The following is a 15740-nucleotide window of genomic DNA, read 5'->3' on the forward strand; positions in this document are numbered from 1 at the left end:
ATAAACAAGCGAGTACACATAAAAGGTGACTGGTTGAGATCCCAGGAATATAGTTTAGAAACCCAGACGATTATCAGAGAGACTCAAACTTTCGTTCTATAAAAGTCGGAACTGACAAAGAAAGATAGCGAGTGATAAATAATTTCTGAAGTCACGAAATCGTAAGTTAAGTAGAAAATTTGAAAATATATGTCAACATAACACCAGTTATCAAAAGATCTTGATAATGAATTTTCCGTCATCTTGTAGACCAAATTCGGACGATTCAATTTTCTGCTCGCGGCTGAAAGATCTACATTCAGACATCAGAGCCTCGTGGTCCTTACCAGTAGCATAAATAGACATACCACACCTTTGAAACTCCCATCTCGCTCTATTTGTGGGGAACAGTATGAGACCTCTAACCTCCCAACCACAATCTCCGAGGAAGAATCTACAGACAGGAAGAAAACATATTTCCTGTCGCTCAATTTCTGTCATATCTTGAAAGTCACTAAAAATGAGTGTTGTGCCAAGCCCTTCCCGTTCATTGCCATCTTGTCCGAAGCGAATCTCAGGATTGTTACAATACCGCCAGCCGGTCAATCTTACGAGATAATAAGTAGCGGAAGTGATATCTCCCTTGAGTTTGATATATCCACCGCATACTTTCCCAAATGGGTTATCAATTGCTAGATCTAGATGCGTTTCCAAGATCTGAGGAAATTGCTCAATGTCTCTACTTCTGCAGATCCTTGGAGGAAAGTCTATTTCTCCATCGAAAGAGGCCCAAGACCAGCTGGGGGCGATAAATTCTTGCTCCTCCAGGGGAGCTTGAGTAAATGTGGAAAGATCGGCCGGGTAATTTCGAGCATTCCGAAGAATACCAGATAACAGGTGTTCTTCCCATACTCCCGCTAAGTACCCCCCCCTATGTGTTGAGCCGCTGCGTTTGCCATTCCTCCGATTGCAGCAAGCCTGTCCGTTTTGAAAGTTAGATTGCTTTTCATGTACAATCCAACAATTTTCTCCCAGATTTGTCCACTTTCGAAAGATATGCCTGATCGACATTTGTCGATGCCATGAACAAGTACTTTGACCCGGGATTTCACACTGCGGCCTTTAGCCACTAGTTGTGGAACACCTTTGGGAAATGTTTCGGAAGCCTCATGATGTAGACATTCCCAAAATAATTGTCTAGATCCAAAGTGAAGATTTCGTCTAGACAGTAGGCGTTCTTGGCAGACCCAAGCCCTTGAGGATAATATTCCATCTTCCACCTCTCTTTTCCATGCGCAGTCGTCGATGATACAGTGATTATCCTCATCGCGAGCTGTTTGAAACCAACCTTGCTGTATCTGCAATGGCTCTCTATCACGGAACATCCTTTCACTACCATCTCTCGCAGCTGTGGCACAGATATTGCAGTAACTATTCGAATAGACGTCACACATACTAACGGATTCTACTAACCAATCCGTCTCGGAATCTTGAATAATACATAACGAATCAATCCAGATAAATCGACCTCCTAACTTCCGGACAACTAATAATGCTTCCTGGAAGGTGTTTGGAAGTTGTGAAAAGTTTATCTCGCGAAGCATAAACTCGATGTTTGACCGAAGAAGCGTGGTTTTTGGCGCAGTTTTCCCCCAACAATGACTTAAAGTGAAGTAGACTGAATTTAACGGAATTTCTCTCCTCAAACAAAGCCGTGGAGTAATCGCTGATTCTTCTATTCCGATATCAATGAGACGAGTAGGAAGGAAAGGTGGGGACGTGGTAGCTTTGCGTGAGCAGGAAACATGGCTTTCATTGCAGTTCTGTAACCATTGTATGGAAAGATTCAGACTCTTATCAGATCCTGTGGAAGAAGCTACTGAGACAAAACTCTCTGAGCCAGCGAGCTCTGAGAAGGGTATTTTCAGCATTTATAAATGTTCCATAGTCATCTGTTTGTCACCCACGTTTTTGCGAATATACCCCGAGTCTTTACAGCCATGGACTCATATTGTTGCTCCTGTTTCCTCTTTCCTCTCCAGTAGGATGGTAGTCAGAGGAATATATGCTAAAATAGGTATGCGGACCAAAGCTTTGAGGAAATGGCATGGGGTGATATCCAACCTCCAAAACATGTTGAGAGTTGAGTCTCCAAGCTTCAATATACTTGGCTTGATCCGCAAGTTCCACCAGGTATGTACCCAAAAACTGCAAACATAGAAAGCAATTCTCAACAAAAGGAGAGGTCGGTAGCTTGATACTTTGGGAACAAGTTAAATGAGCAGGTTTAAAGTAGAATAAAACCAGAAGCTCCTGACATTTTGGACAAGTTGGAGAAGACGACGAAAAGTTTCTTTTTACAAGGTGGGAGATGTGACTGTAGTGATCCAGAAATCGACGATATAGACATATCAACAATGCTCAAAATGATATGCAAAGTATTCGGGATTTATCTAAATGTTGAATGCAGTCTGTTCTTCATGCGACGAGACATAAAGCCTTCTTATGTGCATGGTATACGTACTCCGAGGCTGTGCACTACAGTGTGTAACTAATAGACTGTTTAATGTCGTGTTCACACACCATTGGTATCTTGTCGATTTTCTCTTTTGATTGGATGAGATCTTTGATGACCAATCAAAACTCTCCGAGAAGTGGCAGCCATTTCCGCTTATTTCTCGTCCTCTTCCTATATTCCTAACATCTCTCCAAGGCCAGACACTGGTCAATCGGAATGCGAAGGTTACCACACCACGACCGGTATATCAATGACAATGCGACTCTCAACAGCATTCGGAATCATCGACTTTGCCAATACGCAAGTAAACAACACACTATATCGGCTTTCTCCCATCTTCGAAAGTTGCTTTCTGCTCTCCATAGGCACTCTTACATGGCACATTATACATACCCCAATTTATCCAAGTCTATCTCGAAAGACACTTAGAAGACTCATCGAATCGGCAAGGCATTTCATGATCACCGAGTTGGTATAATATTCATCTTTTTCGTCGATTTAAAAATATGTCGTTAATGTTGTTGTTAAGATTAGCGAGTTTTCTAGATTGCCATTGCTACCCTGTCTGAATGCAAGTGCGTTCCTTCCCTTTCTTATGCTCTTGCTGTACCTGTTCGATCAGCATAATTGCTTGTTTTCCCTCCTCAAATCTATTTCTTTGTGACAGGATTATGTCAGATCAGATCAGTGCTCGCAGTGGGTGTGAAAGGGTGATAAGGCTGGGTTGTATAAATCATAAGCCAGGTCAACTGGGGGTTTGAAACAAAAGTACGAAATCCACCCACTACGAGCACTGGATCAGATGCAGAAACTAGACACACTCGAATTCTAGTAGAAGATATGTCAAAGAGCAAGAGAAAGAGAAAGAGAAAGAGAAAGAAGATCAGACTATCAATCTTCAACATTGCATCCAAAACTCAACGCACCTATCTCATTCCAGATATTCTTCCCTCGCGGAAAGATACCACCATTCCCGATTCACAACAGCAGATACACTACCCCACTGCATACTATCTTCACCACCACAAGCCATCTCCTCACCACGCAGCATTTATCCTCCCATGCAAACCACGCGAGGCCACCACCACACAGTGCACACCATAGCTACCTGTACCCGTACCTGTACCCGTACCCAGACCACCCAAAAGATCCCCTCTCAATTTACAAACTTCCAGCTTCACGCACAAGAGCCCTTTGAGTTCACAAGTAACCATTCTACTGCTTTTCAAAAGATCTCTCCTCATACGCCGGAAGAGGCACAATCTTAACATTCTATTTCCAACATCTTTCACCTACTTATCTATATCCTTTCATTTCAAATAACTCTACCTATCTACCTACCTATCTACCCACCTATTTATCTATCTACTTATTCATCTATCTACCCACCCACCTCCCTCCCCACACATTCACTCCCACTCCAACCCAAAACTCAAGTCTCTATCTATCTAGCTTCTAGATGTACAAACTCGCCTGTGAAAGTTAACCAGTTTCCCTCCCTTCCCCTCCTCTCATCACCTTTTCACTTTCCCCCATCTCAATCCACCAAGCACAGAACTTGCCACAAAGAAGTCCGAGATAGCCCCCCCTCCCCCACCCCCCCCGAAAAAAGTTTCATTTCGTATCCAAATCCGAATTCATTTTCGCTTGATAAACTTTCCATTCCACTAATATTCGCCTTAATTCACTCTTATTCACTTGAACCTCACACATACATCCATATCAAGAAAAAAAAAGCAATCAGACATATCAATTCTCATCTTATCTCAACTCACTCAAATATACATTCTCAATCTTCAATCTCAATCTCAATCTCAATCTCATTCTCATTCTCATTTCCTACTCAAACACTCTTAAACACTCTCAAACACTATCTGCAAATTCAACTGCATCTCAAATCTCATTCTCAATTACTGGTATCTAAACATCATCCCCTCCCATTTTCTCTTCACTCCTCTTCTCTTATTTTAATCTCCCGCCCCACAAGCCCTCCTTTATCTATCTATCTTCCCATTATCCACTTCCTCAAAACCCGACAATCAAAATATAATCAAATCATATCCACACCTGCCAGTTCCCCCACACACCTTTGCAAATCTAGATCCAGATCCAGATCACAAGCAATCTTTCCCCTTCCCTTTTCCGCCTTGCTTCTATCTCCGGGTCTTTTACCCCCCCTTTATCCTATCCCCTCACTTAACAACTCGCAAAAATGCGCAAATGCAGAATAGAAATCATGAATGGTATCTCAAAAAAAAAAGTGTAGAAGAAAGAATCCGCGAATAAACAACAAAAATGAAAGGTCCGAGACATCGAACAAAATCGATCGGATCAAAATATATGCGCCGCAATAATCAAGATCAGATCTGAATGGAATATCGAGAAAAAAGAGTTTAGTTGCGTCTGTGTGTGTGTGTGTGTGTGTGTGTAAATTATCGGACAATAGAATATGAATGTGTAGGAGTTCTCTTAACATATGTAAATAGAAGCCAGGACAATTGAGAGTGCGAGGCGTCAATTTACGAGTAATATTTTGATCGTAGGTGAATTATGACAAGAGCAGATTTCGGTTTCGGTATCGGTATCGACTTGGTATCGACATAGATGTAAAGAATCTATAGAGCTTTTCTTCGAATAGGTGGAGGAGCAGACGAGTTGTTGGTTTCCATATTGCCCGTAAGTTCAGCTACACGAGCTTTAATACGTGCAACACGAGATTCAATTGCTGGATCCATTAGTATATCACCCCATGAAGAAGCTTTAGAAGGAGGGGAATACTCACTCTCTTCACCTGAAGTCTCATCATCATTATCAGTAGATGGACGATGTCCAATTCTAGATTGTTCTTCGAGTTCTCTATTTCTCGCTTTTTGTTCGGCAACGTTCTTGCGGATTTGTGCCCATTTGTCTTGAGGGGAAATTTGTTGTGTAAGTGGCTCTTCTTGAGGTTCCTCGTTGGCTTCCTCATATTGACTTCGTGCATTGTTTGATGGCGATCCAGAATCTTCACTTACTCTTGGCGTATCAGATTCAGCTGTTGGGACAAATGCTGGGAAATCTTCGAGAGGACCTTGATCAAATTTAGAGAATTCTTGACGAGCTTCCCTGGCATCGACAGTATCAACTCTAGAAAGATCATCTGCAATCGAATGTTCGTATGAAGGACGGCGAGGAGTTTCTGGAGTCATTGGAGTTACTGGAGTGACAGGAGTATGTTCATCAGATGCAACTGGAGGAGCTGGTGAAACCGATCCATTTCCCTTCTCACTAGTAGGTGACTTGAGTGAATTCTTCTTTCTCGAAAATCGTCTGGTCAGACTATGCTTCTTTCCTTCTGGCTTGAGTCCATCTTTGCCATTCATTGCCATTTGAGAAGCATTTGGTGGAGCAGGCTTCGCTTGCTTCTTTCTACCAAACATACCTCTAAATCCACCAGGAGCAGCTGGATTATTCTTCTTCAATTTATTAGGCGTGTCCAGAGTTTCCGGACTCGAGGGTGCATGATCCATAGAAGCTCTTGGAACATCCATACTTGGCTTATTTTGATTCAAAGGAGATAGTGGAACAGGTTTTCTTTCAAGTGGATGAATATTACTTGGTGAAATTGGAACCCGTGGCTCTTTAGCTTGATCTTCGCCAGTTGGTAGAGGCGGTAAAGGCGAATGACGTCCGGTTGGAGTAGTTGGAGTGAGGGGTAGATCTCTGTTACTGTTAAGACCGGGCGATAGAGCTGCTTGACGGTCATATGAATTTCCATTTGACTGCATAGTACCTTCTCCAAGACCTCGTCCCATAAAGTTGCTGCCCAAATATGCTTCTCGAACAGCATCCTTGTCGTATTTATTGGCCCACTTCATTGCCGGAGAAGCTTCCGATTTGAGCATTGGTTGAAGTGTTAACACACTGTTGGTTTTCAGAGAAGATGCCTCAAAATCGTTTCTTCCACGTCGCGCTGCTAATCCTTTCTCTTCCTCCTGCTTTTTTTGTCTCTGTTGTAATTGAATTGCTGCTGCTTGAATTCGAGCATGTTGGTCAAGCCCAATGGTGGTCTTACTTGCGCTAGTACTTTGACTGTATCCTGGCTTCAAGTTACCGGGTTTCTCCATCTCAGTTTTGCCTGTAGATCCTCGTCGCTTTCCGCTATTCTTATTCTTCTTGGTACGTCCCCAAAAGCTCTTTTTCTCCGCGATATAAGCACCCGCTTCAGGCTCCGGTGCTGCGCCTTTGACCATTTCCTCCATTACCAACCAACGACCACCTTTGATTGTTGTCTCAATCAAAGCGCATCGTCCAAATGAAGCCTTTCGGTCCACCGTTTCTTCGCCAGCCAAACTACTAATCCAAACCCACCAGAATGAATCATCCAAGTCAAATCGAGTAATACTTGCAAGCTCACCAGGTTGTAGATCCTTACTTGACTCGAGTCTAGGTTGATGTGATTGCGAACTTCCTGCTCTAGTATTGATGGGTGGTAGAATCTTATCCGGTGGTAACAACAAAGGCGGAGGACTACTTGGTCCATCATCAACAAAGCCCGAAGAAAGGAAATCCGCCCAGGAAGGAGTAGTTGGTCTGTCGCCAGCTTTAGATCCACCATTTGCCGGAGTCGTTCTTAGCCCTTGTATTGGTTTTGGCTTTTTGGGTCCTAAAAAGGTACTTTCATCATCCGCCATTTCATCATCAAAAGATGCAGAAAATCCAATATCCTCAAATCGTGACCAAGAGGCATCTCGTAAACCCGTGGATTCTGTCGAGTTAGATACCTGGGATTGATTCGTGGTAGAAATTGATCTCAAAACACGACGGCATTCATCAGTCAAAGCTCTTACTGGATCCTCAAATTCGGAGAATTGTTGTAGAGCGCGGTCATCGTCTCGATACTGGAAGTGATTTGCTCTTCTTAATAATGCAAATGGCGTAGGTGAAACGGAATTTACTATCATAACCACCTTTGTCGTCGACTGTTGTAATAACGAAGGTCTCTCTGGTGGATATTCCGTTTCCTGGACCAACTTCTGTAGGGACATGGGTAATTTCGATATACCATTCGTGCCCGAGACGGAATCAGGAGAGAGTGATCGTAGATAGGCGAAGAATAGATGACTTGCAGCATCAGCCGCACTAAATAATGGTAAGCACATTTATAAATCTGACGGATGGATTTAACCCACGTTGACCATCCTTTATACCCCCCCTCAAATCCATTGCCTGTATCATTATGTTCGAAAGCCCACCATCCCGCATATCTCGATAATTTGCGTCCAGCTAACCCATTCGTTTTTCCATGTGCTGCAATTGCTGATAAGAGATCGAAGAAATCAAAAATGATATCTTTTCTCGCATCCGAATCTACACTGAGAGGTATAAAAGTTACAAAAGCGTCGCGGGCATATCTCGAGTCTGATAAAAAGTTAGCCACGATCCCCTTCTCTTTGAATCCCAAATCTCCTACCATTTTCTCCAACTTTAAATAATTCATATGCATCCCATGAAACTACACCACCGGCCAATCGACCCCAACACCATTTAAGCACACTACATAGGACCTAATTTGAGATCAGTTGTTTATCCCACTCTCATGTTCAATCTGCCACCTCACCATAGGTTCCGTAAGTCGCAACTCTTGTGCCAACATTTCCCGACTCAATTGTCTCTTGTCAAAGAAATTCCTAATGAATGTTCTTGCCGCACTTGGATCTGACGTAGGTCGGAATGGAAGTAGAAGGAATGGCGTATCCAAAGCTGCAAGGACCGACACAAATTAGCAGTGTGTAACATAGCATACGCAGACTCCGTAGTAAATTCCCCTCCCTTCCCCCTAGGCTTCGTGCATAATCGATAACGGGAGAGATAATATCCAATTCTGAATCAGATTGCATACCTCTTGATTTTAATTCCACAGTGCACCCCCTCACCAGATTTTGAATTTCTTCTGGTTCGACGGTGGTTCGTGTCCATGCATCTGTCCATGTTGGCTTCGCTGGTACTTGATCGTTCACATCGTCCTCGCCCTTCTTCTTGGATGCTTTCGTTGGGCCATCTTTACCCTTTAACCTCGAGAAGAAATTGGGCATGATTGCGAAAACCGGTCGAGTATGTTATCGATATATCGCTGATCATGAAATTCTTTTGTTACCAGTTATGTGAATAACAGGACATTCGGAGGTGGAAATTGAAATTGTTGCTTGGAAAATTAATGGATGGAAATGGGGATATGATGTCTTGTATCAGATTCGCGCTCCTTCGGATAAGAAATTAATTAGAGGAGGGATAGACGTTATGAGTGGATAGATGGAGATGTATGGGTCGATTTTTGGGATTGCGGTTTGTAGTCTGTAAAGTTTTGGGTGAAACGAGTGAATGAGTGAATGAGTGAATGAGTGTATGAATGGAAGAATGAATTTATGTTATTCCACCGTATGTACTATGTACCTGGGTGTGAGTGAGTGAGTGAGTGAGTGAGTGAGTGATTGATTGATTGAGTAAAAGAATGAGTGTTGAGTTGAGTTGAGTTGAGTTGAGTTGAGTTTATCTCTTAATCTTCTGAACCACAATTCTCGCGCGGCGGGAGGGGAAGAGCAACAATATGTTTTTCTTTCGTTATTTTGTTTTCCCCCAAAAAGCAAAGCTTCCTCAATTCAATATAACATGTCGTACAGTACAAGTACAGCACATTTCATGTAGGAATGGATCAATGGATGGTCCGAATGGAGCTGAATGAGCTGATATGCTATTGTCTATGCTATGTTATGCCATTCTCTTCTCCATATCCATTCGATCAATCAATTTTTGAAATTGAAATTGAAGATCGGGTACGCCAATTAAAGGGGATTTCTGAATCCAGCCAGGTCATATACACCAACAGTACCAGCAGCACCATTTTCAACCCAATCCCATTCATTCATTCGTTTTTTCCTTTTTTTTTCTGACCCAAACAATACCTTCCCCCCCGTACGGAAGATACCAAGCTGAGCCATACCTGGGTAGTTTGATGTCCGGTAGTTTAAGTTTCCTTTGCTACAGGACTAGTTGGGTTAGTTGGATTAGATGGATTAGTTGTGCTAGATGGGTATCTGAGGGATCTATTACCCAGGTACGAGTAGATGGTAATAAGATACTAATAAGATACTAATCTCATACTAATCACACACTAATCACAGACTACGGACGGAGGTTTCTATCAATTAAAATTTCAGGGGATTGCAAAGGTCGACTAGGGAGGCATTCTGGATGTAATTGGCTTGAATGAATCCGTGCATTGGACATTCTACTGCTCTGTGGTCTGTACGGAGTATTATGATTGCTAGGTAGCTTGGGATCGTATTAGCTTTGGATCTTATATTAGCTTTGCGTGTAGTGGATCTGGGACCGTCAATCCAATGAAAATCTTCGGTCAATGATATTGTGGGACACGGAGGTAAAGCCTTAGTAGAGGCAATGATATTTGGGCTATGGATTGGATTATGGATTGTGAGTGTTTTGCTTCTTATGTGAAAGTTAGACTCTGGGAATCGATTTGTTCTCGTCGTCTTCATCTTTTACCATCTTTTACTTGGGATGGATAGTTTCATCGGATCCTTTGTAGATTCGGTGGAGATGGAAATATTGTTTGAAAGAGTATAGACTTGGCTGGTTGGTTGGCTGTCTGGTTGTCTATCTAGTTGTCTAACTGTTGTCTATCTGGCTGTCTGTCTGGCTGTCTAGCTGTCTGGCTGTCTAGCTGTCTAGCTGGCTGGCTGTATCAAGCCCTTCATTCATTCATTCGTGTTGATTGAATTTTACATTGATTAAATTGCTATACCAGTCATAGGGAGATATTCGTTCCTTCTCTAGTGGACGCCCAGGTGGTAAGGTAGCTCTAGAAGGAAGATGGAAGATGGCGTGACATATTCACTTATTAGCATTTACAATACAATATAATACGTTACAAATAAATCATACATCATTTCAATACCACATTCACACTTGACACAGGAATGCAAGACTATAGATCTCCATAACCTGGATAATTATCAACATACGACATGCGACTGACTACATCAATGGAAGGTTTAATGATTTTCATTAACATTGATTATGCATCGAAGGCTGCTAGAACAAAAAAGTAACCGAGGGGCAAGTACATACATACCAGATCATTACACAAAGACTTTATTCCTCAATATGGTTAACAGCTTTTTCAGAGTACATGTATACTACACGTACTACATATAATATATACCAGGGAAGTACTCATCTTCTACTCTCCTCTCCAACCATATCACATTCCCCTTCCACGTGAGGTTCCTCATAAAATCCATCATCTCCTCGTGGTCTACTGCATCACACATCCAGTCTTTCACATATCAAGATCCACTCTCACTACATACCTACCTACTACATACCTACCTACCACATACATATCCCAAGACTCCGCGACAACCTCGAACCATCCTCCCATTCAATCATATATCTCCCCTTCATCCCATCCCCCCCTCACTTATCTCCCTCCCTCTCCTCCATCCAATCAACCCACCAATCCCATCCCATCCCACCCCATTCCACCCCTCACCCATGTCGCCAACTCAACTCCCGCATCCCAAGCTACAACCTGCATTTGCCAACGCATGTAAGTGGGATTTTGATCATTCAAGCTTATTTTCTCAACGACTTTCTATCTATCGACCTAGGTATGATGACGATGATGTAATATCTCAGTGATGATATCAATCTATACTTCATCCTCGAGTACAATGATTTCACTGCCTCCCGTACCGGTAGCAGCACCTACCGATATTGAAACTCAATCAATAATATACAAAGTACCTACCCAGAGACTTATATCTATATATATCTATATATTATGCTCTGCTTCTAGATATTATGCTCTGCTTACCTATGAGGTACATAACAGACTACCCAGATAGTAGGTATCTACTAACCCACCCCATTCAATACAATTATCACTACCCACCACTACCCATCCACCTCTTATATACTCTGCATACCTCCATGCTCCATCCTCCATCCTCCATTATTCTAAATTCAAAATTCAAAATTCAAAAATCTACACACAAGTGTTCCCCCAAAATCCAACACCTACCCCAAACCCAATAACTCAAAACCCAATAACTCAAAACCCATCCCTCCCATCCAAACACAGCCACAGCCACAGACCCCACGCACGAGCCCCAAGACCACACACCACCACATCCACCCACCAGACTAACAAAATCAAATAAAATCATAGTATCCAAGCATCCAAGCATCCATAACATACATATCATAGCATAAACAACTCAATCTCATTGTTTCATGCACTGTAGTATACTCACTGCATTACATTACATTACATGACATGACATTACATGACATTACCTCAGATGCCCCTCTAAAATTCCAAAAATAAACGTAAAAATAAACATCTCAAAAACTCGGGATGAAAAAAAGTCACACGTGTGAAATGCTACACCCATAACAAACTCAACTTACTCAATCGATTCATCATTCCATGAGGCTTGCTTTGAGTTGCGAGAGAGGTATGCAGATGAGATGAGATGAGATGAGATGAGATGGGATGGGATGGGATGAAACGAGATGAGCTAGAAAGTATACAGGATACAAAGAGTTTTATAGTTCTCGACTTATCTATAATGAGAAAACTATGATATCTACCTACACACCTACCTACCTATCTATCTACCAAGCTAGTAGATATCAAAAATGCTCACAAGGCTGGAGACTCAAGACTTGAGCTGGTGCTACTGCTGGTGTTGGGTATAAAAATTATCATCATGATCACTCATAGCTGGATCTCAGGCACGAACAAATAGATGAATGATTTTTTGGTCTTGATGTAAGTTGGATGTTGAGTAGGTAGGTGGGTGGGTATTTTTATGTAGGTATAGGTATAGGTATATATGATCTTCTAATTCTGGATCTTTCTTTAATTTCGTTTTTATATATATTTATTCATCTATCTATCTATTTATCTATCTATCTATTTATTTATTTATTTATTCATTCGTTTATTCATTCGTTTATTCATCCCCCATCCTCCCTCTACACCTCCCCCTCCCCCTCTCCCTCTCCCTTTCAATTTCCATTTCCAATCTTCAACTTTACACATCCATCTCTCCATCCATCTCGCATCATCATTCATGCAGTGGAGTCAAATCAAGTCTTGCGCAATCCAACACAATGCAATGCGCATAAATCCCCACCTGTCTAATCTCCATTTCTATTTCGATTTCTGTTTCTGCTTCCATTTCTTAAAATAAACCATTGAGAAGAAAGGAAGTGATGTAACACATATCGAAAAACATTCTCCCAAATTGAACATTGTCGTAGGCATATCTATATATCTATATATCTATCTATCTATCTATATTTACATGGTGTAAAGTCGAGTATGATGTATGATGTGTGGTATATGGTGTATGGTATATTGAGTTATGATTTTTAGTTGTACTAGGTAGGTAGATAGGAGTAGTATCTCTAGAGAAATATGGAATATTTTCATATAGTTATATACCCAAGGTTATCTTTGATTTAAAATCAAAATACTCCAAGATTTCGAATTCCTTCCTACGTTTCGCGGATAGATATGTTATACATCGCTACCACATTACAGCTTATTCTCACCCACTAGGTACAAAGGTATCGTCAGGTATCTTCATTCTCATTATCCCTCTCCCTCTCATTCTCCCTCTCATCCTCATCCTCCCTCTCATCCCCATCTTTATTCTCATTCTTTAACACAAATTCATAACCATACATATCCTCATCCTCATCCTTATTCTCTATCCTAACTCATAATTCCACACATATACGTATACAAACATAAACCCATCTACACACCCTCCAATCCCAATATAACATAAAAACACTTCCCCCCTCTTCTCCTCTTCTACAAAATCTATCCTCATCCCACAACTTTCCTCCTCCCATTTCCAAAATTTCTAAATACTAGATACTAAATACTCCCTCTATCAATACTCTCTCCTCAGATGACCACATCCCCCTACTCCTCCTCATCTCCATCTCCATCTCCATCTCCATCTCCATCTCCATCTCCATCTCCATCTCCATCTCCATCTCCATCTTCATCTCCATCTCCATCTCTACATCTCCTAAAACACCCACCTCTCTTCATTCCAAATTTCCAACCCCATAATATAACGCCAAGAGTAATGATACCACGATGCGCTATACTGGACTTATAGTATATACCAGTCGATACCGGTTCGATGTTTGATAATATGTTTGGCTAGTCTGCGGTAATGGGGATAGGAATGAAAATGCTAGAGGGGATGAAGAATATATAATGTTGCACAACTTTGACTTCAGAGGGAACGATATGAATGATATCTTTGGTTTTACAAAGTATGCAATAAATGGACTTTTGTTTTCCTTCCTTCTCCTACCTACATATTTTCCTATCATATCATATCATATCATATATACATCCCCTCCACACAGTAATCCTTCCCATCATCTCCCTCACAACCCACCACCTAATTAAAAACCACCGTCTTATGACCATTCAACAAAACCCTTCTTTCCGTAACCCACTTCACCGCCGTCGCCAAAACATTACTCTCCACGTTGCTTCCCTCAACCGTCAACTCCTTTGGACTCAATCCATGACCCACCCTCACAACATTCTGCTCAATAATCGGACCCTCATCCAAATCACTCGTGACAAAATGTGCCGTGGCCCCAATAATCTTCACACCCCTATCATACGCCTGATGATACGGTTTCGCGCCCTTAAACGATGGCAGGAAAGAATGATGGATATTGATAATCTTCCCACTCATCGCCGTGCAGAGCGTGGGGCTCAACACCTGCATGTATCTCGCCAGAACAATCAAATCGATGTTATTCTCCTTGACCAATTCCAAGATTTTGCCCTCCTGCTCTGATTTGGTAGCAGCGGTAACAGGGAGATGATGGAAGGGAATCTTGTAGGTATTGGCCAGGGGTTCGAAATCCGGATGATTGGATACGATAAGTGGGACTTCGATACCCAGTTGCTGGATACTCTGACGGAAAAGTAAATCATTGAGACAATGACCGATTTTGGAAACCATGATGAGAACTCGAGGTTTGGTAGCCAGAGAAGAGAGTTGGAAATCCATACTCATTTCCTGGGCGATGGTTTCGAAAGCACCTTTTAATTCCTCGAGACTCAATTTCTTGGCTGAGGCGTCCGAGGTGGATGATGCAGGAGGTCCAAAATGCACCCTCATGAAGAAGCGGAGGGAAGTAGGATCTCCATATTGTTGCGAATCAACAATGTTGAGATTGTGCTGGGAGAGAAATCCCGTGACTGCATGGACGATACCTGGACGATCGGGACAGGAAAGGGTAAGGATGTATTCATCTGCTTTAACCATCTTGACTGATTTCTTCGTGGAAGCCTTTGCGAAAGATGGATGTGGAGAGCTTGAGAAACTTCGAACAGAGGATTGCGTTTGGAGTGGAGAGAGTTTGGTGATTGAGGCCAGATGGCGATGTTGTGGAGGATTGAAATTTTTTAAAGGCTCGGTTGTGGTGGAAGAAAGGGAGAAGGCCCTTGCTTGGGAGATGACTTCGCGAGCGGAGCAAATGGATCGAATTGAGTGTACGGATATAGTATTCAACAATAAAGTCGACTTAGTAGACAACCTGCTCGCCATTAAAATACATTCAATCTTTCTCACAGCCGATGACTCTTTTTGACCACTTTTATGCTCACTGCCATTAGTGGGTCGTTGGGGAAGTTTGTAGTCATAGCGACACGTGATTCCTTTATCCGGCGATGATTCGGAGAAATGGTTTAATAAAGCGAGTAAGAGTAAGTACGAGGCACGTTTGAGGCACGATATCCATTGCTCTAAACTTTATAGAGTTTGGGGAATTGGATATCTCTGGGCGGAGAAAGTTTACTTGTGGAGATGAGATGGGGTGCAACCGTTCAGTTACAAAATTGGTTCTTGTGAGATTTTGAGGATTGATCATTAATTGGTACTGGTGTTCGATTTTAACTTAAATATGCATGCGGATTGTACTCCTTGGATATGCAAATTTGCTTGGCATAAATCTATGCGTCACGAAGGACAAGATTCAATACCAACATAACCACCCATTACTTGATACAGTTACCTATTTTCTGTTTCTGTACGTATTCTATGCTGTTCAACTCCAGTATCATAATCATTACTCGTCTAGGTCATGTCATATTTCAATATCGGCATCTTGTTCTTAGTTGTGACTCATT

The 15740-nt window shown here is 42.0% G+C and overlaps 3 protein-coding genes across 3 annotated transcripts; all 3 read right to left on the minus strand.

The window, feature by feature from the left end:
* Window positions 1-210: 210 nt before the first annotated feature.
* Window positions 211-1910, minus strand: Bfra_008961 (putative heterokaryon incompatibility protein; the record flags this gene model as incomplete). Its single annotated transcript, XM_037339316.1, has 2 exons — window positions 211-957; window positions 1002-1910. 2 exons carry the CDS (start codon window positions 1908-1910, stop codon window positions 211-213), a joined length of 1656 nt encoding a protein of 551 aa, XP_037190882.1.
* A 3202-nt stretch (window positions 1911-5112) lies between these two features.
* Bfra_008962 (putative morphogenesis protein) lies at window positions 5113-8571 on the minus strand (the record flags this gene model as incomplete). The annotated part of the gene is made up of 5 exons (XM_037339317.1): window positions 5113-7618; window positions 7669-7897; window positions 7950-8043; window positions 8097-8239; window positions 8283-8571. The coding sequence occupies 5 exons, from the start codon at window positions 8569-8571 to the stop codon at window positions 5113-5115; spliced, it is 3261 nt and encodes a 1086-aa protein (XP_037190883.1).
* Window positions 8572-13992: 5421 nt separating this feature from the next.
* Window positions 13993-14877, minus strand: Bfra_008963 (putative formyltetrahydrofolate deformylase protein; the record flags this gene model as incomplete). The annotated part of the gene is made up of 1 exon (XM_037339318.1): window positions 13993-14877. The coding sequence occupies one exon, from the start codon at window positions 14875-14877 to the stop codon at window positions 13993-13995; it is 885 nt and encodes a 294-aa protein (XP_037190884.1).
* Between the last annotated feature and the right edge of the window lie 863 nt (window positions 14878-15740).

This window comes from Botrytis fragariae (genome assembly GCF_013461495.1).
Source record: "Botrytis fragariae strain BVB16 chromosome Unknown tig00000101, whole genome shotgun sequence".
NCBI classification, from domain to species: domain Eukaryota; kingdom Fungi; phylum Ascomycota; class Leotiomycetes; order Helotiales; family Sclerotiniaceae; genus Botrytis; species Botrytis fragariae.